This window comes from Ochotona curzoniae, unplaced genomic scaffold (assembly GCF_017591425.1).
Source record: "Ochotona curzoniae isolate NIBS_2020 unplaced genomic scaffold, NIBS_Ocur_1.0 patch72, whole genome shotgun sequence".
Lineage (NCBI taxonomy): Eukaryota > Metazoa > Chordata > Mammalia > Lagomorpha > Ochotonidae > Ochotona > Ochotona curzoniae.
Genome location: NW_024467053.1, coordinates 214,027 through 242,004, shown reverse-complemented (window position 1 = coordinate 242,004; position 27,978 = coordinate 214,027). Strand labels below are relative to the sequence as shown.

The 27,978-nt window shown below is 47.1% G+C and overlaps 1 protein-coding gene across 7 annotated transcripts in view; it reads right to left on the bottom strand.

The window, feature by feature from the left end:
* Nucleotides 1-26,227, bottom strand: part of LOC121168175 (ninein-like) — a 96,164-nt gene extending 69,937 nt beyond the window's left edge. For all 7 annotated transcript variants that reach the window (XM_040998044.1, XM_040998042.1, XM_040998046.1 and 4 more), the window contains exons 1-3: nucleotides 25,888-26,227; nucleotides 17,503-17,706; nucleotides 2,896-2,977 (exon numbers count right to left, since the gene is read on the bottom strand). In XM_040998044.1, the coding sequence (XP_040853978.1) occupies nucleotides 2,896-2,977; nucleotides 17,503-17,685 (265 nt within the window). In that variant the 5' untranslated portion in view covers nucleotides 17,686-17,706; nucleotides 25,888-26,227. The remainder of the gene's footprint in view (nucleotides 1-2,895; nucleotides 2,978-17,502; nucleotides 17,707-25,887) is intronic.
* Nucleotides 26,228-27,978: the final 1,751 nt, after the last annotated feature.

The window sequence follows — 27,978 nt, the reverse complement described above, 5'->3', positions numbered from 1 at the left end:
TCTCTTTCTCTATTTGAATCTTTTCCTTCCAAGGCTACTGCTTCCAAAAGGAAAAACAGCAAAAGCACAGACCTCACCTTTTATGGTAAAAACTTACATTTCAAGCAGCAGACTAGTATGAATGACCCAGGTACCCTCATCCTTAATGATCAGGTGCAAATTTTTCCTACTATTCTTGCTGCCTCTCTAGGCCAGGCCACACGGACTCAGGCCTCCTCAGCCACTTCAAGGTTAACATCTTTCCAGGGAAGCCACCTGAGTGACACAGGTAAGGCCTCCCACTCCACTGCCATTCCTTAAACCTTCAGTGCAGCTCTGTCTCTCTTTGGGTCCCAAAGAGCTCACTGACAAAATGGCTGAGCTCCCATCCTAAAATGCCTAGGATTTCAGGGAGAAGGGACTGCAGGTGGCCTCTGAAATCCACCACATTCAAGTCCTGCCTCTGCCTCTTCCCCGCTAGCCCCATTAGTGGAAGCGAAGAGAAGGGACCATGTCTCTGAATGGGTGAAAGAACGCTTGAGTGCCAAGGAGCATATAAGCCCCCACGGACAGCTGGAGGAACCAGGGACAATCCAATCAAGTAGAGACACAAGGAACCAGGCAGGGAATGTGGGAGGAAGAGCTGACTCATGGCTTTTAGGAGATGAAACATTTAGCATGCAGAATCCACCTTAGATATCATCCTAACAGGACAAACATCACGGAAGCCACAAACATGGCATGCGGCACTGCCCGTGTTGGTTATCTGCTGCTGCACTGCACTAACTCAAGGCAGCGCTGAGGCAGACTCTCTTTTGCAATCTACACAAAGGAGAAAACTCAGAGTTCCTCCTGGGTGACATCCTAGAATGTTGACCAAACAGCCATCCAGGCTGTACAGCAGGGACGTGCATGTATCATCCAGACCCGGCTACCATCATGTCCAACCTATCACTCTGCTTCCTAGCTCCCAGCACCACACAACTCTAAGGGGCATCTTTCACACTGGTGATTACCACAAATCTGGGTGTCTATTAGGCCAACTTTCTGGCAGGAGACAGCACAAGTTTTAACAAAATGGTAACCAACCAAAGAACCAGTTAGACTTGTAGAAGGGCTATCCATTTCAACACCACATAAAAAGTCTATTATCAGGACAGGGATTTCTGTACAGGCAAGGGTGCTTCAAGGGGTGTGCGAAGAGTGGAATTAAAAGATATTTATTAAAAAATGCTTATTTTTTGCAAAATATCTTGGAATCCATGTATGAATGTAAAGAGTTCATGAGAAATCACATTATGAAAAAGCTATGCAAGCGTTTCAATATGCTTTGTGCCAAAGTGAACTTATTGTTTAATTCTATTTTCTCCAATTGTTTCTGGAGTTACTGTTCTACGACCTGTTTACTTGAAACAAAAGGCATGGCAGTGGTGAGGTTCCCATAGCTCTGTTCGAAGTCCCTGAATCTCACGTCATTGTTAGAGATGATGGACAAACTTAGAAAAATACAAATACTAACATAACGGGTGATCCCACAGGGAACAGAAGTCCATGTTCTGGCAATGGGTCACCTCCAGAAATTCTACTGTTAGTTGGGAAAATCTCAAGCAGATAATATCCTGCCTCTAGGTCCTCTGGGGGCTTCCAGAGAGTTCTGGCAAGCCCAAGCATTGACAATAAACCTCCAAGAATTAGCTACCATTAGCAAAATGTGAAACACATAATCCAAAACCCAAACATTACTGAAAAGAAGATGCTCGTGCACGTGACGAGTCTGGAACATTCCGGAAGGTAGATGAAGCATTAAGCCACCAGTGAGGTTAAGACATGAGTTCCCATCTGCACTACATCTAAAGGTCACAGTGGATGACTGTAGTGAGAAAATGGTGATGATTCTCCTCAGTGTTAGATTGAGCTTTTTCTCCTTAAATTTTCTCCTTTACCATTTGGCTTATTAAGGAATAATTCACACAGAATACATTTCATTTTGGCACATACTTCTATGAGAACAACTCACACGATCATCTTACTACTATCATAACACAGATACAAAATTTCATCAAACAAAATTCCCCTGTCCATTTGTAGTTAAACTAGCCCTAGCCCAAAACAGGCACTGAGTTAATGAAGCCAGACTACACTATAATACACATTTCTGCTCTGTCTCAACTTCCCCTTAGATATCTGTCACGTTTCACTGATTCTAAGACACACACACACACAGATTTGAACACTGTGAAATTAGAATATTTTTTACCCTGATGGCATTTCACACTGGAACTGTCATCAACTTTTCTTTTTTAGAGATACACGGAGTAAAAAATGCATTTTCTAATTGGTGTTTTTTAAAAAGAGAAATGCAGCAGTTGGTCTTTTATTTGCCAAAATTTACTGAACTCTTGGAATTCTCAGCCCTCTTGGCGACCCTGGAGATACAAAACTGAACAATATAGTCCCCCAAGAACCACCACCTGAGAGGGGAGGCAAATATGCAATTACAATGTCGTGGGGGAATATTCACAGCAATGCGTTAGGCCAATCATCAGGACCAAATCAAATTCACTGCTGGTGAATTTCTCTTCCACCAGGGGAGATTTCCTCACCCCCTCTCCTGCAACATGCACAGGAAACGGGGATGAAGGCAGCCACCAGCTCCATGGTTCATGCTGACAAGAGCACCCAGGACGACCCAATATTTTTCCCGTAATGCACTGCTAACGTCAAGAAGTCCCATTTTAGAGTCTGACAGCTGCATGGCTTTTCCAATAATATTGAGGGAGAAGTCACTGAAAATAACTGCTCAGCCTGCAAAAGGCAGATGCCCCAAATCCTTGCCTCACATGCTGCCAGGGCCCCACATTTTTCCCTGATCGACCTTAGAGAATGCGGACAGGGGAGAAAGGGAGAAGCCCTTACCTGGTTCTTGAAAGTGCTCTTCATTCGATAAAGTTCTAGACAAGATCAGAATTAACGCCTCTTTAAACTGATCAAAGTGTACCTAAAGGAAAAAAAAAAGTCAAGATTAAGTTTCAAATCATTTCCATAGAGGCTGACATTGTGCAAGGCCAGCACCCCATTTGGGTGGTTACTGAAGTTTTGGATGCTCTACTTTCCCACCCAGCTCCCTGCTAAAGTGCCTGGGAAAGCAGCAGAAGGTGGTCCAAGTCCTTGGTTCCTTGCGCCTACGCAGGAGACCAGAAAGAAGCTTCTGGCTCCTAGCTTCTGCCTGGTCTAGCCTCAATCATTGCGACCATCTAGGGAGTGAACTAACAGATGAAGATCTTTCTCTCTTTCTCACTCTCCCACCTTTTCTCTCTCTTTCTGTAACTTTGCATTACAATCTGATAAATTAAAAAAAATAAATAAACCAATTGCCACAGCCGCAGGAATAGAAATCTATCTACAAAGTACCAGAAACCCTTTTGTTCCTGTCCTGGTGACCCCAGAGTAAGCTGACCTTGGAGTGAGTCCACCTTGGGTGCCTTTTGTGTCTCAAACACACACAAGGGAAAGTGGGCTGATCCTTTCTGACCCCCCACACCAAACGCTGACACTGACTTGACTCCAGCTGTCAGGAAAAAGCAATAGGGCAAAACCCTCCCAACGAGCGCCCAAGAAGAAGTGCTCTGAACCCTTCACTCCTGTTATTTTTTCTGAGTAACACCAGATGAGAAAGGTGTTAGGTTAGAGACTAACTAACGGACACTTCCCAAGCTAATTATATGCAGCCACTGTGCCTCACAAATCCTTTCTTCTCCCAGGAAAGTGCAGCAGGAATCAAGAATTCCTTAGGGAATGACTCACACAGTCTGGCCTGGGGCAGGTGTATGATGCTCATCTCCTGAGACCCTTATGACTTGATAAACAAGTAAAAACAAATAGCCCACACCAAGGATAGAAGGCTCTTAGAAAGCCCATTCCTGAATTCCTAAAAGAACAATGACCTTGAAGGCAATGAACCAGGATCTAAGTATTACAGAACTGAATTCTGCGTCCAAATGGGGATACCACCTCGGTTTCTATAAAAATTAACCAAAGAAGTTTTCTTTGTTTTCAGATTTATTTATTTATTTGAAAGGCAGAGTTACAGAGAGATCTTCTGTCTGTTCTGTTGGTTCATACCCCAAATGGCCACAATGGTCAGGGTTAGACTGGGCTGAAGCCAGGAGCCTAGAACTCCATCTTGGCCTCCCATGTAAGGCCAGGGACCCAAGCACTTGGGCCATCTTCTGCTGTTTACCCAGCTGCATCAGCAAGCAGCAGGGACTGAAATGGAGAAGCCAGGACTAGAACCAGTTCTCAGCGGATTCTGGCGTTGGTGCCACATGGTTGGCATGAAAACAGTTTCCTTGTGGCCATTTGTATGTACTCTTTTATGACTCAAATGTATCAGATTCTACACTGACAGAAGAGGGAGAGACTCCATTTCTTCCCACCATAATTCCAGTTGGACAAGGTGGCTTTGGTTCACACCATTTGCTGTTATGGGTTGCTCTGGATGTTGTCCACAACACAGCACCTAAGCTTAAATTTAACTGATGGATACAAAAACAGGTTAAGCTGCAACCTGTAACATGGCCTACAGTGTAGTTACTCCACTTTCTTATACCATTAGCAGCAAGCAGTTTGAAAGCACAAGAAAATGGCCCAAGTACTTGGACCCCTGTTCCCATGTAGGAGACCAAGAAGCAGCTGCTGGATCCTAGCTCTAGCCTGGACCAGTGCTGGCTGTTGTGATCACTTAGGGAGTGAACCAGTGGTCGAAAAATCTTTCTCTCTGCCTCTAACTTTGCCTTCCAAATAAATCTTTAAAAAATAAAAATTTAGTGGCTGGCATGATGGCTCAACTGGCTAATCCTCTACCTGCAAGCACTGGCATCCCATGTGAGTGCTGGTTCATGTCCCAGCTGCTCCACTTCCCATCCAGCTCCCTGCTTATGACCTGGAAAAGCAGTGGAAGATGGTCCAGAGCCTTGGGACCCTGTTCCCACATGGGAGACCCAGAAGAAACTCCTTGCTTCAGATTGGCTCAGCTCTGGCTGTTGCAGCCATGGAGATCTCTCTCTGTCTCTGCTTCCCTCTGTAAATCTACCTTTCCAATAAAAACAAATAAATCTTAATAAAATTCTTTTTAGATTATATAGACATACTTTTCAAAGTCTTATTTTTATTTTTAAGGCATAGAACTTGATGACTGGATATATGTAAGTACTCAAAAATAATCACTGCATTCAAATTAATAAATACATCCATTACCTCACATAGTAACTTTTTAAAAATTACTTATTGGTTTTTTAGGTTGTGAAAGCACTTAGCCTATTTCAACTCATATTGTGTGGATTTTAAAAATCACATTAGGAGCTAACATCTATGACAGAAGCAGGGCACTTTTCAGGGTACAACCCCTGAAAGAGTTAAAATGTGACAGAAAGGTAAGCTGTGCTAATTAAGCTTCATAGTTGACAAGGGACTCTGCATCCCAGATCCATCCCTTGTGGGCAAAGCCATCCTCGCACCAGCCAATCAGCTCCATCCCCTGTGGGCAAAGCCATCCTCGCACCAGCCAATCAGCTCCATCCCCTGTGGGCAAAGCCTTCCTCTCACCAGCCAATCAGCTCCATCCCATGTGGGTAAAGCCTTCCTCTCACCAGCCAACCAACCAGCGGTCACTACACACCCACGCACACTCCCACCCACGGCCACTAGCCAGGCGTCTCCTCATTCCAGCTAACATCATCATTTCTTCCAGAGAAGGCAAGAGAAGGGGCAGAGGACACAGGAGGCTCCGGAGCAGGTGGATTCGGCATCTAATTCAGCTTGTATTGCTCACTTCCTATTGTGAACTGGCTACCTCACTAAGCCTCTTAATTCGTGCATCTGTGCAAGTGGGGAGATAAAGGAAAGATATGATTCATCCACAGATCTTTATCAAGCAGCTGTCACATGCCAGCACTGCCCTAGGCCCTGGCGACAAGGCAGCAACCAAGGAGGATAAAATCCCTGTCACCACAGAGCACAGACCCTCAGGAAATGTCATGGGGAGTCCGATGGGCACTGTGCCCAGAGCATGGCAGTGTTATGTTAATTATGACCCTACTGTGCTGACAGCAGTGTTAGGAAGATAACAAGTGCATCACATACATTACACAGAACATTGTGGGATGCAAGAGGGTACTCCAGAAATTTACGGAAAATGGAATTCAAAGGTGCCTCTGTTGATGCAAAACAAATGAGAAATCCATGCCTTGATGGAATCTTCAAAATGTTCACACAAATTATTACCCTCCCCAAAAAAGTCTATGAACATTTCAAAATGTTTTTGGCACCAAAACAAACCTACAGCATTTAGTTGTTTCCTACAAGCTGAAGTACTCTTGGATTAGACACCCAGCAAGCGATGGGTAACACTCCTGAAGGGATTAATGGGATCTGTAACTATCATCCCCACTTCCATAGAGAAAACAAGACATTCTGGAGCAAAGCAACTGGGCATAGAGTGACAGAAACAGTCAAGGAGGAGTTTGGGATCCCACAGCCCCCCACGCCCATCCCGAGGACCTGTGCAGCTGCCCAGAATCAGAGCAACAGATCGCAGCGCCGAGCTGCCCTCTCTCGTGGTGCTCCTTTAGGGACCTGGATGAAAACCTAGCTCTGTCCCCAGAATGCTGAGTCCTTTATTCGTGACTTCCCGGGTCTCCGATGAGTCTTCCCAAGGTCTAGGTTCTGACAGAGGTAGCTGTGAAGAGCCTTTGGCAATCTGGTCCCCACAGGGACAAGTGGCAATGACGGTCTCGTCTGGTCTACATACCTCAATCTCACACCCCTGAACAAGCAAGTAGCAAACACTTTTACAATCTGGGGCACTAGTGGCTGAAGTCCTCACTTTGAATGCACCAGGATCCCATATGGGCACCAGTTCTAATCCTGGCAGCTCTGCTTCCCATCTAACTCCCTGCGTGTGGCCTGAGAAAGCAGGCAAGGTCACCCCAAAGACTTGGGACATTGCACCTACGCGGGAGACCAGGAAGAGGCTCCTGGCTCATAACTTCATATCAGTTCAGTTCCGGCCATTACGGCCCTGTGGGGAGAGAATCATCAGATGGAGGATCTTCCTCTCTGTCTCTCCTCTCTGTATATTTGATGTTCCAATAAAAATAAATAAATCTTAAAAAAAAGACTTCTACAACCTGGAATTAATGTTAATCAACTTCCAAGGCTTTAGATGAGAGCTAAGAATCCCTCAAATACGGCAAAACAAAACAGAAGTTTTGAGACTACAAGCCCCAACTACACAGAGGCGATATATCTTACCAGTTTCCATTTTATAGTCTCCTGGACAATCCACACACAACTGCATCAAAAGACAAGACATGTTCAAAAGTTGAGGCAGTTGTCACAAGCCAGCCACTCTTCTCATAGCAAACGTTATGGGACCAATTCAGGAGTCTCTCTACTCTTTCTCCTGATTTATTACAAACTTCATTTTTATGCTATCGAAGCCACTGCAGATCAGAAGCAGAAATCAGACAATGACACCTCAAGATAAGCACAAAGAGCACCGACTGATATACTAAGATTGAGAAGACACCGTTCTCCTGCAACCAAAGCTAAAACAAAAGACCTTTCATATTTCAATAAGCTATTTCTTTTTAAAAGTATTTATTTTTGTTGGAAAGGCAGATTTAAAGAGAAGGAGACACAGAAAGGAAGATCTTCCATCTGCTGATTTATGCCCCAAATGGCTACAACAGCTGCAGCTGATCTGATCCAAAGCCAGGAGCTTCTTCTGAGTCTCCCACCAGGTTGGAGGGACCCAAGGACTTGGACCATCCTCAACTGCTTTCCCAGGCCGCAAGCAAGTAGAGCAGCCAGGACACAAACCAGCACACATATGGGATTCCAGTACTTGTAAGAAGAGAATTTTAGTAACTTGAGCGATTGCACTAGGCTCCAAAAATATGTTTTTAAAGATTTATTTATTTTGATTGATATACAGAGAGGAGAAGAGACAGAGAGGAAGATCCCCCATTGATGGTTCACTCTCCAAGGGGCCACAATGGCCAGAGCCAAGCCAATCTGAAGCCAGGAGCCTCTTCCGGGTCTCCCACATGGGTGCAGGGTCCCAAGTCTTTGGGCCATCCTCGACTGCTTTCGCAGAGCACAAGCAGGGAGCTGGAGGGAAAGCAGAGCTGCCAGAATTAGAGCTGGCATCCATATGGGATCCCAGCACGTTCAAGGCAAGGACTTTAACTGCTATGCCATCACGCTGGGCCCCCAAAAAACATTTCTTTAAAAGCTGACCTACACACTCAAAATTCAAGTAGGCTGGAGAAAACAAACCAAGAGAACACATTAAATCTCAAATTTCCAGTTTCCTTCACATGGGGGCCAGTAGACACAGGGGCTTAGATGATCAAAGCCACCAAGGCCACCTCTAGCAGGAAGAGGGCTGGCCAGCAGGGGCAGCAGAGTGCTAGTTTCCATCAGTGCTAATGAATACTGATGCATTGGAAAAGACCCCCTAGGACATACCCCAGACTGCCCTCCTCATCACAATCCTCTCCTACTGTGAACAGTTGAACATGCTCAGTAAGCACAATTTTTCAGCACCATTTTGTTTTCTCCAAGGGAGCTCTGCTATTATATCTTGGTACAACTTAGAAATCTTCCCAAACACACAATGCAATCAGACCTCACAAAGTAACAAGCAAACTTGGGCTGGGCGATGCTTCCTCATTTGAATAAGAATTGACTCCATCCATTGTACAAGCATCTCTGGATCTGGAGTGCCTCAAAGGACAGTTCCCAGCGATGGAAAAATGACATGACTGACTAAAAACACCCATGACATTTAAACTAAATGAACAGGAAGACAAGTGAAGTTGGATATTTTTTTGTCAGGTGTCACCATGGCTGAATAGAAATTCACCTCACTTGTCCTCTCGGTGCTTCATGTCAGCGCTTTTTTAGAAGCACTATTTGCCTGAGAGTTGAAGCAGCGCACAAGGAACAAATGCTCTTTGAAACCACAGAAAAATCTGCCACAGGAACTAGAACACAGAAGGCTACACCGCAACAATTCACTGCTCGCAAGCGTGGGGACTGGCAGTGTTCACAGAGCACAAAGGGAGAGAACTCTAGCCACTGTGCAACGGGCTTATTAACTAAAAATCAACAGGAATGTCATTAAATTTAGTAGGGTTGCAGTTATTCATACTTAGGGAAATTGATAAAAGAAAAAAACATGAAGTGTTAGGTAAGAGCGGAATAGAAACACAGGCTCATGCCAAGAAGGCCCAGTAAAATAATGTTGACGGTGTGGTGCCAAGACAAAGGACACAGGCTGAAAGTCAGTGTGAAAAATGCAGTAAGATGTTTTTCTTCTAATACGTCATTCAAGTAGCTTAGCATTCACATTTAATACAGATGATACACAGAAAAGTGTAGGCCACTTTATTTTAAAAATACATTATTTAAAAAGAGAGAAGTGTGTGCCCATCTGCTGGTTTATTCCCTAAATGCCAGCAACAACAACTAGGACTGAGCCAGGAACTCCATCTGTATCTTGCACAGGCATAGCAGGGACCCAACCCCATCAGCCATCACCTGCTGCCTCTCCACATTACAGCAGGTAGCTGAATCTGAAGTAGCTGGCACTCAAACCAGGCAACCCAATATGTGATAAGGGCATTCCAAGTGCAGGCTTAATTTATAATGCCACAATACCTGCCCAATCCAGGTCATTTTTAAAAGGTAGATTTTTAGGGGGTCAGTATTGTGGCCTATGGCTGCCAGGTCAAGTCCCACCTACACCATTTCCAATCCAGCTGCCTGCTAGTGCATCTGGGAAAGCAACAGAACAGAGCCCAAGTGTGTGAACCCTTACAACCTATGTGGGGGACCCAGCAGAAGCTCCTGGCTTTGGTCCAGCCCAGCCCTGGCTGTTGTAGCCCTCTGGAGAGTGAAGCATAGATGGAATATCTCTCCCTCTCCTTTCTCTGTAATCTTTTCAAAGTAAATGTAAAAAAAAAAAAAAAAGGTAAAAATTTTTTTAAAACCTAAAGCAACAATAAGAACTCCAGGACTGACCCAAGAAACCCCATCTACAAAAGGAAACAGATGCAAATCATTGCAATTCAAGACAGCTTCCAGCAAACCTTTCACTCTGACAAGCTTTTCTAGAAAATCATCATTGGGAAATCACTGCTTATTAGAAACCCATTCTGGGTGTGCAGGGCGTGGAGGAGAGGAGCTTAGAAGATGCAGTCCGGTAATTGTGTCCCAGTCTCTGCGATAAGCCTTTGACTCAGTCAGTCCTCATCAACAACTTGTAAGGAGGGTATTATTTTCCTAACGACAGAGATGAACTGTAGCTCAGAGTTTTTAAGGCAGCATGCCCTTATTGCTCAATCGTGGCAGGATCCAGGCCAGACTTCCAAGACTGGTAGGCTTGGACATGTCTCTCCAGGTCCTGAGTTTCTCCACCATTCACAGGAATCCTAAAACCAAAAGTCTGCGATGGACACTGAAAAAAAATGTAGGTTTCCTTTAGGCAGACAAGAAGCACAGACACACACACACACAATCTCGAAAACTCTAATGACCATTTCTGCTCACATCATCTCCGCTAGAGGAGACAGGTGCTACTGAAACAAAAGAGGTGGAAGAAAAGTGGCCATGTAGGCCAGGCTCCTACCTCCTACTCAAAGCACAGTATGTCCCCCTGCCCTTGTGTCTGAAGGACTCAAGGATTTCCAGGACACAAAAGCAATGCAAATTCCGCCATGAGTCTGATCACAAAGCCTAAATACAGAATAGAACAAGGCCCAGCATCCTCCCATGCAGAAGGCCTCTTTCCCATAAAAGGGGAATCACAGACCTACAGGCATCCAAATCAATGCCTGGTGAGCTCCTGGAAAGGAGGAGAATGCTGATGTGAACAGGGGCACAAGATCGCCATAAGAATAAACATAATAATAATAATAATAATAGAGCTAAGCATTGCAGGTTAAACCATGGTGGTTGAACAGCAAGATACCAGAAAGGGTCAGAGATGTAATAAAAAGGCTTCCAGCTCACCCTGCTATAGGCCCCAGTGGCCTCAGATCAATAATATGAAACGGGACCATGGCTACAGCGCTTGTTATAGACATTCTGATGACCACGCATAATTCTGCGCACAGAAAACAAGCCATGGAATCACAACCAGAATGTACCTATTTCCGCCTTATTTTCCCAATGATTACAATGCATACAGTAGGGGAAAAAAAAAACCTTGAAAATCCCTCAGAGTTGGCGATAAACAAATAAGCAAATCTACCAGAGGATCACCAACTAAGCATGAAATTTATAAAAGAACCACAGATAGTTTATAAGGAACCAGGGAAAAACTAGAAAAAATTTTATTTACATATGTATGCACTATATGTGTGCATATATATATTAAGTACATAGACATATGTGTGTGTATGTGTGTATATATATACCCACACACAGAGGAGGAAGTGGCAGAGGGAGGAAAGGAAGCAGGGGAGAGAGACATCTAACTACTGATGGACTCTCTAAGACACCTCAATGGCCAGGACTGGACTAGGCCAAAGTCAGGAGCCAGGAACTCCATCTTGGTCTCCCATGGGGTGGCAGGGCTCCAAACACTTGGACCATCTGCTGTTGTTTTCTGGGCACGTTAGCAGAAAGCTGGATCAGAAGTGGAAGAGCCAGGACTGAACTGGTCCTCATACGGGATGTGGGCACCAAGGGCAGTTAAGCCACTGCATCCTAAGAATGACCCCAAGTTCTTGAATGTCTTGAGGAACCCTGGAGCTTCATGCAACTGGTAATAAGTGGGTTCTTTTTTATTCTTAAATAACATTTCATTTATTTGAAAGACTGACAGAGAGAAAGGAGGGAAGAGAGAGTGAGAGAGACTGACAGATGCTCAAATGATGACAAAAGCGCGGATATAGCTATTTGGATAACTCAGTAAAAAAGACCAGTAAGGACCCCTTCAAATCGGAGATCTTCAGGCTTCAGACATTTTCAATACTTGCACAGGAACTACCATGCTCAAGGAAATATGGCTTCATTACAAAGTCAGACAGAGGAACTGAAATATACTTTGGAAGAAAATGGCCTGTCAGTAAAATGAATGAAAATGGCAAGTTACCTGCCTTAAGAGTCATTAAAAGAAATATTAGGCTGAAAGATAAATCAAGTTACTGAAGACAGATGGCCAAAGTAAAAAGTACAGAGACAATATTAATATTTTTTGATTGAGAAGAAAAAAATTTTCTATCCTCTCCTTTCTAAGAATGAATGATTGGTAAAACTCCCAAGCATTATTTTATTTAAAAATTATACTTCATTTATAAAATAAAATTAAATCTATAAACACTTAGAAAATTGATGGTAACAATACACCCAAAAGCCAATTTAATATAAGACAGGAATTTACAGTCAACATAAATATAAGTAAGCTGAACCTGCTAACCAAGGCTGGTGGGATGCCAGACATGTGGGCCACACACATACAAAGCTACTGAAAAAATTAACATATAAATCCATTCAGGTTGTTATATTGGCCCCTCTTCTACGTTTCTTATTAAACCAAGCAGCTCATTATTATACACAAATTTTTACATAAATACTTCGACAGAGAAGAAGGGGTACTGACATGCAAAATAATATATAATTCAACTTAGGATCCCTACCCAATTTATCATGCAGGGGTCAGCATTTGGATTACTCCTATGAATTGTATGGATTGTCTTTTTCTTATAATTTAAAATTATAGATCATCTAGGGTAAATTAACAACATATGGTCAGGTTTATGTGCTCTGCGAACAATGCCATTTCACAAAACAAGCTGATAAAAAGGTAGTGCATAGGGAGAATCAAGATGGCGGAATAGGGTAAGGACACGTTAAATCAGGAGAAACATTTAATCAGGATGAAGCAGAGAGGACATATTTCAGGAAATAGGAAAGGACAGAACAACAGCAGAGGGGTACCTGGAGACTGACAGACACAGGAAAGCAGCGGGCACAGCAGTGTGGTGTTGCAGTGAATGATACTCCAGCATGGCGATCTGAACTCCACCAGCAGCCAGAACTCCACCAGCAACCAGGTGGGAAGGGACTTTCACTGGGAGCTTGGGAGGTGAACCCAGACGGGGAACTGTCTGTCCTGCTGGTCCGTTTGATTTGACCAGGAGCAGAGACAGAGCAGCAGGTTCCAGGCGGGCAGTGCGAAAACAGCGAGGATTTCATAGCCCAGTCAGCCCCCTAGAGCTGAATTGGGCGCCATTTTGCCTAAGGAGGAAAGGGCAAAGGAAAGGACTGAGCATGCTCTGAAAGGGAGTGTGCTCATTTCTGACTTGGCGAACTGCAACAACGTGGCATTCTATGGGTTCCATCCGGGGCATGTCTGGGTAGCCCTCGGATCTGACGGCCAGCAGATCAAGAACTGTTGTGGTAGCACATCGGGTGCCATTTTGCACTGTGGCAATAGCTTTGGGACTGCAGGGGACAACAGAGAACTGTGCATGTGCTGAGCTCGCGAGAACTTGCTGAGGTCTCACAGGAAAATAATACCGACTGTGACATTGTACCGGTCAAAATAGGTCCGTGTGGCACCCAGACGTCCAACAGGTTCCGACAGGATCAGCGCCACCAACAACCTAACTAGATAGGACACTTGGTGTCTCTCTAATCCTGGAACCCACTCCAAACGGAAGTGGGAGAAAGGTTACAGAGACAATGGTGCAGCCTCAGCACGGTATCACAGGAGGTGGAGAGTGGTGAGCCAAGAGCTGGGGCTGTGGAGACCACAGTGGATATCTGACATAGGAACCCAGATATGGAACTTGTTGGAGGTTGTGGCACAAGTGGCTGCAAGCAAAAAGAGTCGTGTGCCAACTGCAATAAGTAAATTCGCATTGTAGACCGGTGGGTGACACAACTTAGAAACCTCCCCCCAAGAAGAAGACTCTGCTAACCAGAAGTACAATGATCAAGAGCAAAAGAAGAGACAAAGGCACAATGAATATTACTGAGCACTCCCCTGCAAAGGAGCAAAACCCTATGCCAACCTCAGAGTTAACTGAGGAAGACATTGAGAAAATGGGGGACACAGAATCCATAAGACTCATTTTGAAGATTCTGGTCAAAAATGAGAAGTTAATGCAAGAGTTCAAAGAATTTAAGGAAGCAGTAAAGCAAATCAAGGCTGGTATATCAGAGATTAAGAACACAGTAGAGCAAATTACAAGTACAGTGGAGAGTCTCCAAAATAGAATGCAGCAAGCAGAAGAAAAAATCTCAGAATTGGAAGATATCTCCTGTCACCAGGGGGAAGCAAACAAAAAGCTGGAAGCAGAGCTGGATCAGGCCAAAAAAAGTATTCAAGAATTGAAAGACACTATTAAGAGGCCAAATATAAGAGTTATGGGAGTCCCAGAAGGTGCAGAAAGAGAAACTGAGTTTGCAAGTGTATTTAATGAAATAATCAAGGAAAATTTCCCTAATCTGGAGAAAGAATTGGGAAACAAGATCCAGGAGGGACACAGAACTCCTAACAGGCTTGATCAAAAGCGATCTTCACCAAGACATATGATTATCAAACTCTCTTCAATTGAACATAAGGAAAAGATCCTTAAATGTGCACGTGAAAAACATCAATTGACATATAAAGGAATGCCAATTAAGCTCACAGGAGATCTCTCACAGGAAACTCTACAGACAAGAAGAGAATGGAGTGACATATTCCAGATTCTAAAAGAAAAAAATTGTCAGCCTAGGATAACATACCCAGCAAAGCTTTCTTTCATCTTTGAAAATGAAATAAAATTCTTCCAGAGTAAAGAAAAGCTAAAAGAATTTGCCTCTTCCAAACCTGCCCTACAAATGATACTTCAAGATGTTCTCTTGACAGAGAAGAGGAATAGCACCTACCAAAACCAAAGGCAAATGGGAAGAACATCCCAGTAAAATGACAACAGAAGACTAAACCAATGAACAACCCATTGCTAAAATGACAGGACCAAATGTATATGTACATTTCACTCTGAATGTAAATTGCTTAAGCTCAACCAAACATCATAGATTAGTAGACTGGACTAAGAAACAAAACCCATCTGTTTATTGTCTGGAGGAGACATACTCCAACAAAGATCAGCGGAGACTCTATCACATGGGTTTTGTTGTTTTCTGTTGGTTTCATCTCTTTGGGACACTTTCTTCTGAGTGGATCATTTAATGACTCGTAGATCATACAGTGGCATCATTTTCTTCAAGAAGGTTCTTGATTTTCATTTCTTCAGCTACACGTTGGGCATTTAATAGCAACTTCTTGGTGTTGTTAATTTCTTTTTTCTCTCGGATGTTTTTGTTTTGTGGCTCTTCATTTAAGGAAAGGTAAAGTAGTTGTGTAATGGAAATTGTCATATCTAGAAACATGTCATTTAACTTCATGGCATTGTGAATTTCTTTTTTTCTTTCTATTGTTGATTTTGTATCATGACTTCTCATTTAAGGGAATGTACAGTAGTTATGTAATGGAGACTAATAACCAGATGTGAGGATGCAGTGTGGTATGCATTTCTGTTTCCAGACAAAGATGGACTTACAGTGAAACTGTTTATATTATATTTTGACAATAGGATTCTGAACTCTCTGCCATTGTCCATGCCCGCAATGATGAACATATGACTGAGTATGAAGAGCTATGTGTTAGTGATGATATGGAGGAACTGGGGGAGGTGGGGAGGGAATTGGGGAGGGGATAAGGGAATATTGAACTGTATCATAAAATGATTGCAATAATAATAAAATGTGAAAAATAAATAAATAAATCTTAAAAAAAAAAGTAGTGCATAAATCAAGCCAATCTTACTACCAAGACAATGAGCAGGGACCTCCCAAGTGAACTCAATGGCCACAAGCCTATTGAACTTGTACCACTGGCTCACTAAGTAAATATTGGGCTGTGGCCACTCAGGTACTCATTGCTCAGACATACAGAGCAAACACAGAATCAGGCTGTGAGCGTCAGCTCATTACTAAGTCAGTCGATGGCCAGCCTCTTGTTTGAACCTAAGGAAGGAAGCTGGAGATCAAACAGTTCACCTGCTGTCAAGTCGTGAAACTATTTAGAGCTGAGGACCCCCTATTTACACAGAACCTAAGACGACCTCAGGTTGGATGTGCGCTATGTCTTCTCAGGTTTTAAGCAAACAATGAGACAGATTTGCTGATTGCAAAGGCCCCACACTGGGCCCTTCCACACACTGCTTTGCTTCCCATGCTGTATAAACTATAAACTTGATAACACTCAAGTGTAGCAAAGCATGAAGAGTAAATGATTCAACTTCCAAAGCTCCCATTTTCACTACCTTTGAAACAAGGTTTACAGCACATTGTAGGCAACACCTATGTTCACAGGCAGTTCATACTCCTTGGAGTGTCCAAGAAACACACCCCCTTTTTGCAAAGAACTCACTTTTCTAAGTGTGAGCGCTGCCTATCACTACATTTCTGGTACCAAGCCCCTGAGAGCACCACCTTGGGATGACTGTGACTGACTTCTGTCTCGAGTTACAGGGAGACAACACATCATACCCTATCTGCTACCACATCTTGTCAGCTGGGGGAACAGTGACTATGAAATGGAGAAGAGGAAGTTCAGCCACCATGAGAAATGAGGCTTCACAGCTGCTTCCTCAAGTTACAACACGTGATAAAATCCGCCGTCGACAAAGGGCTAGCTGTGAGAGCCACAGAACTCAAGAACTACTGCCTGCTTTCCTTCCTGTCCATCCTAGAAGCCAACAGTGAGAGACCCAACCACGCCACACACGCTGCTATTAATTAGGAGAACTAAAGGAAACTGCAAGTAATGACGGAGCAAATATCCTTCCACCAAAGACAAGAGAAAAACATCTCTTGTATCTGTGACTTGATCCGAGGCAGGACATGCTTTATTTCTGTGGAACACTCAGGCTGGCACACGCAGGCACACACACACAGACACACACGTCCCTGCGGGAAGCAAGGCCTGCTGAGTTTTAAATGAACCTGCATTGCATCTGCCTCCTCGCCTGTCTCATTTCCTGGGCGAGAGGCTTAATTAATGCTTTACCCAGAACCAATCCACATGAGAAACCCACTCTCCTTGGGAACCCAACGTTCAGGCTTCCATTTTCCTACTCTTCAATAAAAGTCTCACTTGCCTCCTTTCTGTTCCAACAACGAGTACACAAAACAGGGCACAAAGAACATGGGCAAAGTGAGAATACCTCCTCTTATTACCTCTTTTTCTCTCTTTCAGATGCACAGAGGACACCCCGGTTTCAGAGCACAAATAAAAACGGGGCCCCTTGACCCATCATTCATGCCCATCACATGCCTCTTTTGGCAGGTTCATAACCAGGATGCTTGCAACAAGCCAACACGTGGCTTGCACCCCCATAGCAGAAAACACACCCCGTTTCCTCCAGCCTGTGCCCCGCTCGCCCCACACCTTACCCTGTCTAGGAGGCTGTCCTGCAGCAGCGTCTCCTGAAGTGCTGGGGCCACCTCCTCCAAGCTCAACACGTGGCACAGGTCGGTAAGCTCCTCCTGTCCCAGTGACCCGGTGCCCGTGGTGTCAAAACTGTCAAACAGCTCCTTGAGTCGGGCCTCATGCTGATCCTGCTCCGCCTCATCCATCCCATAGCCCACAGCGCTCACCTGTGCAGGAACAAGACAGGGACAGGGTGAGTCACTCCCTCCTTGGGCACACTCGCCATGCTGCCAGTCCTTGGGTGCAGTTCTGCAGGTAACTCATTGCCTGGGACACACCCTGTAGGACCACAGCTCCCACGGGGCGCCTACGGGTAAAAAGGAAGACTCCCAAGGTTAAGGTTACCAGACTCAGGGGGTCACGCAGACAGAAAGTCACCCTCCTCTTCTGCTCAGTCATCAGGCAGACTCCAGGCTGACAATGGTGTTCTCTCTAAGGGATCCTCTGACCCAGAACTTGAAGTTCAAAAAGATGCCCTCGGGGCCAGCCAGAAGGTTGAAGAGAAATGCCAGTGTGGATCACCAGAAGTCAGCAGCCTCTGGACTGCCTGTACCAGGTTGCAGGCTGTGCCGTAGCCATGCTGCTGGGCTCCGCTTGGCTCAGTCTAGCAGATGCCCCGCTCAAAGTGAGACTCAAGGCTCAGCCAGAGGCATTGTACAAGCTCCTTGTTTACAACATGGCTGAGTTCCCCACAAAGCAAGTCAATTAACTTGGTGGGTGAGATGTACATGAGGTGTGACAAGTATTCCTTTGTGCACGCATCGGCCCTGGGGAGCATGAGATAATGCTCCGTTGCCTAGAGAATGGGGCATACACAGCCCCAAGCTCTCAGGAGGTGAGGTTTGAAGAAGCTACAGACCAAACAGCACCACAAGGAAGCTCCATCCTGTAGTGTCTCAGCTCTCCGACCCTCCTCCACCCTGTTCTGTCCTTCCCACCCATTGTAGGAAAAGACTGAAGGCATCAAGAACTCTGTTATTTTGCTACCAATATGCATCACTAAATTCCAGATATCTGGTCCCTGTGATCTGTTGTATTCCTTGCAGGATAGTCAATGTTTAATGTGTTGGCTAGGTTATCCCGAGGCAAGTCTGAAACCTGCACATGCAACAGTACCCCCATCATGATGCAAGCTGCCAAACACCATCTAGAAATGCCCTGGAGATACTGACTTCAGCCACCCGCAGCAAAGCTCTCAGAACTGGGTCCAGGATGACAGAAAGAACATTTTGAACTGAACCTCAGTCAGCCAACTCTCTCACCTAGAGGGGGCGCTGCACAGAGCATGTGGCTACAGCACCGGCCCTGGTGTTTTCTGGGATGTTGATTACCACCAGACTGGGAACAGCTGGGCTCCTTATCACTGGTCAGGGTTGCTCAGCAGCCCATCTGCTGTCTTCCCAGACCCAACACACCAAGCAGAACCACAACCTTCCCAAGGGCTGCAGCAGTGCAAGGGAACTTGTTGATGAGCAGGAAGAGCTCTGCTAGGCAGCCTCCTGTTTATTGGAGCCATTCATTAAAGCGATGAGGCACAGCTGTGGTCCAGCCTCTAGCCTGGGACAGCTATCCCTCTCTGTTCATGATCAGTATTTCCGTTGCTAAGGTGCTCCTGGCTCTGGCCGCCTTCCCAAGGTTGGCCCTTGGGGTTAAATAATCGCTATGTAAATATTTTCAAAATAAGTTGAGGCTGCTAGATCCATACCAATGCAACATCAGAAAAGAGGCAACAAGGTGCTAAGCAAAGCCTGAGGTTTAGAACTTTAGACAAGGCCAAGGGTTGGTGAATGAGATCCACTTGGGGTCTGCCCATGGTCAATCAATACCTGCTGGAGTCCCCAGGGTGCTCTGTGATTTCCCGGGTTGCCATGGCTGTTAGACTCACTGTGAGTGTTAGAGTCCCGTGGGACATCGTCCAACCAACTAACTCCATTCAACCCACACTGTTCTGCTTTTGCTCAATTTTGCACACACAAAGGTGCATCAGAAAGCTCTTAGACAAACAGAATGAAGAGACAGATTGTGCTGTCAAAAGTTTGAAATCCATGTTTTTTCCTTAACATGTAATTTTCCACAAACTTTATGAAGCTCCCTGAAAAGAGGAACAACTTTTAACACCTCCCCTTTCTCAAACTAGTGTTCAGGGCCAGGGATTCGTGCCTCAGCCCCCTGTGAAAGGAGCAACAAAACACACCAAGTCCTGAGGTCATGTCTCTTGGGTTGCCAACAGTTATCACCCCAGGCTCTTCAGGAGCCTCTGGATTTCCATGAAATTCAAGCTCTTTCATTTTCCAGCAGCTTTCCTTTCTAAACATTTCTTTGTTCCTTGTTCCTCCTCCCTACTTGTGACAGAGGTGGGTGGGGAGAAGCCCCACCCCTGTGGAACATAAGCTCTCTCTGGAAACATCCAGAACACGTTATACATGGTGACAAGTTGTCAAGACTCATCTGGTTCAGACACATTTTGCTGGTTGGTATTAGCTGCCAAATGTTCATCAGTAATTTCATGTGCAAGAATGTTTTTCCTCCCCACTTGGAATTTTTTTGTGTGTGTGTCCCTGACCTTCAGGATGAGGTACGGACCTCCTGTGTCTTCTCTAGCCTCTCCTTTATTTGCACAATTCGACTTATTCTTCTTGCCAGGAACACAGTTAGCATCCTTGCCTGACTGCATGCACATTCCTTGAGCACAAATTCATCCTGAAGGTAAACTAGGCAAACAAGCACACAAAACTTGCCAAACACCTGTTTCTTCTCCGCACACCCCTCCACTCCCTGCAGCCTGCCCTCATTCAAAAGTGTTTTCAGATGCAGACATAGTGAAGCAAAAATCAGAGCTAACAGCAACTGCCAAAGTGTACTATGTGGAGCCATCTGAAGTTTAATTAAATGCGTTGGCAATTGAGCCAATGGATTCACAAAGAGAATCTGCACTGACACGCTTCCTTGAGTGTCTGCATTTGTACTCGGAGGACAAGAACACCTGTCTGGAAGGGCTGCACTGAGGGTTTAAGGTGGCAGGGAGCGGAAAGTGGCTAATCCCAGAGAAAGCTGATACAGGAGAGGACCTGAGAAAACTCATAAAATCCTGACTTGCAAAGAAAGCATAATCTTTTTTTTTTTTTTATTGTTGCTTACATTATATTATGTAGTACAGTTTTATAGGCGCTGGGGATCCCCTCCACCCCTCCCATACCCCTCCCCCCATGGTGGATTCCTTAAGGTAGCTTAAGTCAGTCAGACTCACCTTGAAAGAGGCAGAGCACTGCAATAGCAAACAGCAACAGCAGCAGGCAATGCTCAGGGCTTCCTTGCTTCTAAAAGACAATCACCTGGGGGCAGCACTGTGGTGCAGTGGATTAAGCTACCACCTGTGCCACCAGTGTGCCATGTGAGTACCACTTTGAATCCCAGCTGCTCCTCTTTTGACTCAGCTCCCGGCTAAACTGTGCTTGGGAAAGCAGCAGCAGATAGCCCAGGTGATTGGGTCCCTGCTACCCATGCAGAAAACCCAGCTGGAGGGCCCGGGGGCATGGCCTAGCGGCTAAAGTCCTCGCCTTGAATGCGCCCAGGATCCCACATGGAAGCCGGTTCTAATCCCGGCAGCTCCATTTCCCATCCAGCTCCTTGCTTGTGGCCTGGGAAGGCAGTCGAGGATGACCCAAAGCCTTGGGACCCTCCACCCATGTGGGAGACCTGGAAGAGGTTCCTGGTTCCCGGCTTCAGATTGGCACAGCACCAGCTGTTGCACTCACTTGGGGAGTGAATCATCGGACAGAAAATCTTCCTTTCTGTCTCTCCTCCTCTCTGTATATCTGACTTTGTGATAAAAATAAATAAACCCAGCTGGAGTCCTAATCTCCCTGGCTTCATCCTGGTTCAACTCCAGTCACCGCAGTTCATCAACAGGGAACCAGTGCGTAGCCAAAGAAGACCTCCCTTTGGCTCTTTCTCTCAACCTCTTCTCTATAACTCTGTCTTTCACATAAACTAACTTTATCAGTGATTTTCTCTTCTAAAAGGGTTTATGTCAAATAAAGTAGAAAGGTTCAAATGCAGTTAGGAAGTTAGAAGGAATTTCTAAGTGTTACCATTACTTTAAACTTCTGAGCGGTTAATGAGTCTGCGCTAAGTACTTTATGTACTTCTCATGTCATCCTCCCAATTTGGTGGACAGATATTATCATATTCCCATTTAAGATGCTGTAACTGAGGCTTCAAGGCATCAGACAATGTGTCCAAAGACACAACACTAAAATGAGAGTGCAGGTGGGGTTTGAACTCTGCTCCACTCTACCTCCATCCTTCATGTGGCACAGAACACATGAGTGGAACCTCGGAAAAGACTCCATTGGGAAGCTTATAACCACCTTTATATGTTAGCACACCAACAACCAGCAAAGAATACCATGACAATCAACTGTTTATATTAGAAAGGGGACTTGGATTCCCTCCTTCATGCCTCCCCGGATCTGTCGAGTGAGGTTCCGGCCTACAGGATACACAGACAGAACAAGAATTCTCTGAAGCAGTGAGTTTTTATACAAAGGTGGTCACGCAGCACTCCACATCCTCCATCATGAACACAGCCCAGGAATGGACAGACACTGCAATCAGTCTCATCTATGGGATCCAGGGCTTTCCACAAAGCCTAACCAGACCCCATTCACAGCAATCTCACTGACAAAAAGTTGGGTTTTGAGTGACAAAACCTCCTTTGGATTGCAAAGAACAATTCCAGTTTTATGAAGCCTGCCATAACCCGGGGCTTCTTCTCATTGTTTCCCTTTCCCATTCCATTGCTTGAAGCCTTCTGACTCATCTGGAATATTATTATTATTATTGTTGTTGTTGTAAAAAGCAGTGTGGGCCATGGTTTGGAATTCCAACTGGGGCTGGTTCAAAAGAGACAGATGCACGTGGCCATTAATCAAAACACTTATCCCCAATCACCACCCAGAACGCCTGTGATTTCAAGCAGTTTCCTTCCAAATGACTCCAAGCAAGGCTGCCAGAACGCAGCCCACCCTGACAGGCAGTCCCGCAGATCTGCACAACCCTCCCCTTCCCCAGCTTGGCCACCCGAGCTGATAACAACCTCACTGCACCAGCTGGGACTGCAGGCGAAACACGCAGAGGTGTTGCGGGGCCACAAAGGCTTCAACCTAAGGCCAGTATAAAGCAGACCCAGGAACTCGTGCACATTCCAGCATCCAAGACACCAGAAAGGAATTTGGCAGAATGGCTCCCTGGCCAAAGGGGATGTCTGCAGTGGGATAGAGAAAGTAAAAGGGGACCAAGTCTGGCAAGGGAACATCAAATGCTAAGCACCAGGCCTGATCCCCTGGCCTAGGCCTTTTATTTCCCCTCCAGATGGCCCAGCAGCTGAACAGCTTGGTGGAATTTCTGGAAGCCCCTCTCGCTCGGCCACCGTCCTTGCTAGGCATCATAATAAATGTGCTAAGACATGTGTGCAGTCAGAGCTGTCAGAGGCTCACGGCTCATGCAGAGACCTCCAAGTAACTAATTCAGTTACTTTAGAGCTGGAGGGATGAACACAGACCTACATACCCTGCCTTGGCAAGCTTTCCTTTCAGGTCTGCAGCTCCCGTCATTTGCCAAGTCAGAGCCTAACAATGCCAACGATCCAATTTCACCGCTTCTCTTCTGTCTTTTCTGCAAACACTTGAAAAGCTGCAAAGGTTTCCAGGCTTACCATTTTTGGACCAATTTCCATATAACAGGAAACAGGGTCCAGCAGAAACTCAGGTTTCAGCAAAGTTCAACAGGACAAGTGTTTGCCGCCATGTGGGTATTTATACAGGAGACAACTTATGCCCCAAATGACTGCCCATCCTTGGCAGCATACAGATGCTGTCCGTACTGGCTCTCTGCTGAGACAACCTGCACTCCTAACAGGGTTTACCCAGGCAGGAACCACAGTGTAAAAATACAACACAAGAGCTTCAGCATTATTGTAAAGGGGAAAATATCACATTCAATCAGTTTAAAAGAAAATATCAGCCTTCGCTTAGCCAACTCTAAAATTTAAGTTAACTAAGGGCACCCTTCTAGCATTCATTCTAAAACGTAAACCAGCTTTAGTATTCACTATCCTGAAGGATGCAACCACCCTGTGCTCTTGTTAAATCTAACAGCAGGTGGATTACCCAATCAAGTAGTTAACTCAGGGTAGCTGGAAGAAAAACCATTAGCCTAGCATAATACAGCCCCGATAACCTGTAATCAACTAAGTGAAATTACAAAAGCAGAAAACAGAGCTCTAGGTTACTGTTTTCTAAAACACAGCTTTTAACAACTTTCACTTCCTAAGCCATATTTACTCAAATTCACTGGAGATGCTTGAAGCTGTGAGCTTAAGTGCTCGCTCTTTCACAAGGGTTAACAGTGTTTCCCCAACTTTGTTTTTAAAGCAAACAGTACCCTGTAGATGGTCTGTAATGCTATCCACCCCAAAGCCTGAATAAATGGCTAATTGTTGATACAAGCTGCAACAAAGAAGCATCCTAATTACAAAGTGGTTCATTTGCAAAATCCCATAATCTTTTTAAAATTCTATTTTAGTTGCTAGTAGGATAAAAATACTTTTGCAAGCTTCAGTGAACCTTCCCACATGGCCCTGTCCAACAGATGCAGACTCAATAGGCAGAATTCAAGCTGCATTATTTATTGGCTCACAGATGAACTGGCAACTAGAAAAAAAATAAGCGTTCTAAAAAGGCTTTTGGCTGTTGCATCTCTCTCAAACGCTCTGCATAAACTTGCCAGTCCTCTTACTCATGTAAGACTGATAACATGGATTTCCATTATCAACATAAAATGGAGGCACCAAATTGGTGAGAAGTTGGTTTAGAAAGCTGACATTTACAACAATGCATCTGAACATTTTACGCATAGCAGATGTTAAATTAGAATCACCTGTTCAGAACTCTCCGGGTGTGTCATAGTTAACATCTTGATGCTAAGGGTGGTGTTACATATCTAAAATGAAGCAAAACACACAGCATTCCCAGCAAGTGCCACTGACATGACTGATTCTTGATATTTTAATGTCAAGACCACACTGGTGAAGGCTCCCCCTCTACCGCCCCCTAAAGTCAATCTCTGCGTTGGCAGCATCTCTAGCAGGTGTCGACCCATTAGCTTTCACCACCCTGCAGTTCAGACATCATCCCACTGAAACTCCTCAGAGAACAGGTCAAAATCAATCCTGACAGCAACTCCCCAACCATTCCCAGCACCTCTCTCCCGGAGAGGACCCTACCAACTCCTGCCTCGGCCGGCCGGTGCTCTGACGGCCCCAGCAGTCTGGGAACTTGGCCAGCTCCCTCCCAACTCCGGAGCGAGATCAACCCATTACCCAGGTCACCCACCGAGCTAATCCGCTCATCATTGGAGCCGGCTGGAGATCCCATTAAGCTAACAGGAAACAGAAGAAAGCACAACGCCACGACGCTGGCCAAGCCTCTCTGATGCTACAGCGTCGGCAGGACCCAGCTGGCCGGTCCTGGGGACGCAGGAACTCGGCTCAGGCGCCTCCTCCCCTCCCCCCACTCAGCCAGAAGTCTCATCTTAGAAACAAATTGCTCGTGCAATCTTCCCTGACCCCACGCACCCAGCAGCCGTACGACACGGCCCAGCTTGGAGAGTCCCCAGCACAGGGGCGGGGGCTCTTTCTCCGCCAAGAACAGCGAGTAAAGGGTCCCATCCTACGCCAGCTGCCTGGATGCGGGCCCCACGGCGAGGACGGGTTCCGCCTTGACCCTGGGTTGCCCTCCTACCTCACTCTTTCAATTTCACAGCGGTGCGCATAGGATGGGACCAGCACAGCCATCCCCTTGAGGCGGCTGGTGGAGCGGCAACACGGGCTATTCGGGGACCCCGGTGGCTTCCGCCCGAGACATTGCACCCTCCCGTCCCGCGGCTAAGGCGACAAGGGCTTTCCGTGTCCGCCCACCCGTCATTCCGCTTTCCAAGGAACCGCGCGGCGCGGGCAAAGTCGGATACAGCATCCACGCGCTCGGGACACTCTCGCGATCCCCGCGGAAGGCGCGGGCTGACACCCCGTGATTCCCTGCAGCACGCGTCGGCGTGACCACCATCCTGCGAGCTCCAGGGGACCCAGATCCGCCCTGTGTTCCTCCCCTCAACCCCCAGCCCATCTCAAAACCGCGGCAGCTTTAACTCGGGGCTGCCCGCGAAGCCCGGGACAAGCGGCCGGGGGTGAGCGAGGGAAGCGCGACAAGGCAGCCCGCCTTCCTGGCAACCCGCGCTGCTGCAGCAGCGGCATCCCCGGGCCGCCAGCCGCGCCGGGGCCCGCCGCCTACCTTCCGAGGGCCTCTCTCGGCGCCCGGCGTTGAGCCGAGCCGGCCGGCGGCGACACGCTTTGTTCGGGCCCGGGACGCCGGACGAGACTTGGTAGCCGGTTCGGGGGCGCGAGTCCCTCTAAAGGCCGGGTGCCGGGACCCGCGCGAGCGTCATCTCCAGCTGCAAGGAGGCAGCGCTCGCCAAAGCTCGGCGCCGGGGACCGCTCCAGCCCCGGCGGCCCCGGGGCGTCTCTGCAGCCGCCACCTCCTCCGGGCGCGCCAGGCCTGCGCGCACCCCAAGGCCGCGCCTCGGCTCCCCGGGGTGGGCAGGCGGGCGCCCAGCTTAGCGCGTGTCCCGGGGCTCAGGCGCCCGGTGCCACTGCGGGGACCATGGCCGCGGGCGCCCCGAGCTCTGCACGCCGGGGAGGAAGAGCCGGGCCCGCGGCGAAAGGAGGAGCGGGAGGACGAGGAGGAGGAGTCAGGGCGACGCCGGTGCCGGCTGGGCTCCTCCTCCACGGCCCGCGCGGCTCCGGGCGGCCGAGGGAGGAGCTGGAGGGCGCCGCCCGAGCCAACGGCGGCTTCGTCGCCTCCCGCCGAGCCCACGCCTCCCACATTTGAACTTGGAAACGCCCCGGGACTCGGGTTGCGGCGACACGAGGCCTGCGACTTGGAGCTCGCGTCCCGGTCTCCTGGCCAACGCGCCCTCGAGCGAACTGCATTCCCTACAAACCCCCGCACCTCCCGGGCAGACCCTGTCTCCACGCCAGCCTCCGCCTGCCGCCAGCGGGACCTAGAGATGGGCTGCTGTGGAGTTCGGCCCTGGATTTCCCAGCCCTTTGCCCACTGGGAAGAGGGGAACGGAGGCGGAAGGGCTCGAGGCTGGACCCTGCGCCCGGCGTCGAGTTGAGTGCTGCCCCGGGATCCCGACCGGCTGGCGCACCTGCTCGCCGCATCCTCTTGGGCTCCTGGCTAGGAGCCGCCACTCCACACGCTCCCGCTTCCCTTTCCCGTGGCTTTCCCCCACGCCCTGACAGCGGGCCCGGAGCGCAGGCCTAGAGGCGGCGCAGAAACTACAACCAGAGGACCACGCCCTCGGGCCGCCCTTTGGGGAGCTGTGGCCTTATCCGCGTCGCTCTTGGAGAACGATTTGCACGATGCATCACGACCCACGAGTCCGTGATTTTCGCAGGAAACTCGAGAAAGTGCCCCCAACCCACCCCCACCCCCCGCTAAGGGGCAGGCATCGAGAAAACTTGGCTTTATGGAGAACCCTGGAAGCGACTACCGGACCTCATCTTCTTGCCGCCCTTAGGAGGCAGGCAGCCTTTGCACCCATTTTGCCAAGGTCAGGTTCACGAGCTTGCTCTGGGTCACACAGCAAAGGCTCGTGTGACAAAGCTGGAGTTCTGAAGCACATCACATATGTGACAAACGTGCATAGACCGAAATACAGAAACATAAGGCCCAGGGAGAATTAAATGAGGCCAATGGATTATAAGGTAGCAAAGTCAAGTTTCCGTTCAGGTCGCTGCAGGACACTTAGGCGAAACGTCACCACTGGGGAAGACTGGGTGGAGTGCTTGCAAGGACATCACCGATTTGCTATACTTTGCTGGGAATCTACACTTGTCTCAAAATTTACACAAAAATTTTAAGCAAAACAGTCCTCTCAAAACAAAACAAAATAATGCTCTTCTGTCTACACATTGTGCCTATAGAATAAGGACTTTCATGATGCACCCTCCTTTTAGAAAAAAAAAAAAAGAAAGAAAAATTGTTGTGTTATTGGAAAGCAATAGAGATCTCCCATCTGCTGATTCACTCCTTCAACAGCTGGGGCTGGGTCAAGCCAAAGCCAGGGTGCCAGAACCTGGGTGCTTGGGTGGCAGGGATCCAAGCATTTGAGCCATCACCTGCTGCTGTGCAGGGTGCACGGTAGTCGGGAGCAGAATTAGGAGTGGAGGAGCCCAAACAAGGACCCTAGCACTGTGACAGGGTGTGGCGTTCCAAACAGCATCCTAATCACTAAATCGAAGGCTTGTCCCTGTATGCTGGATTCTTGGCTGTCCATTTAAACTACAACAACAACAACAACAACACACGCATCATGAA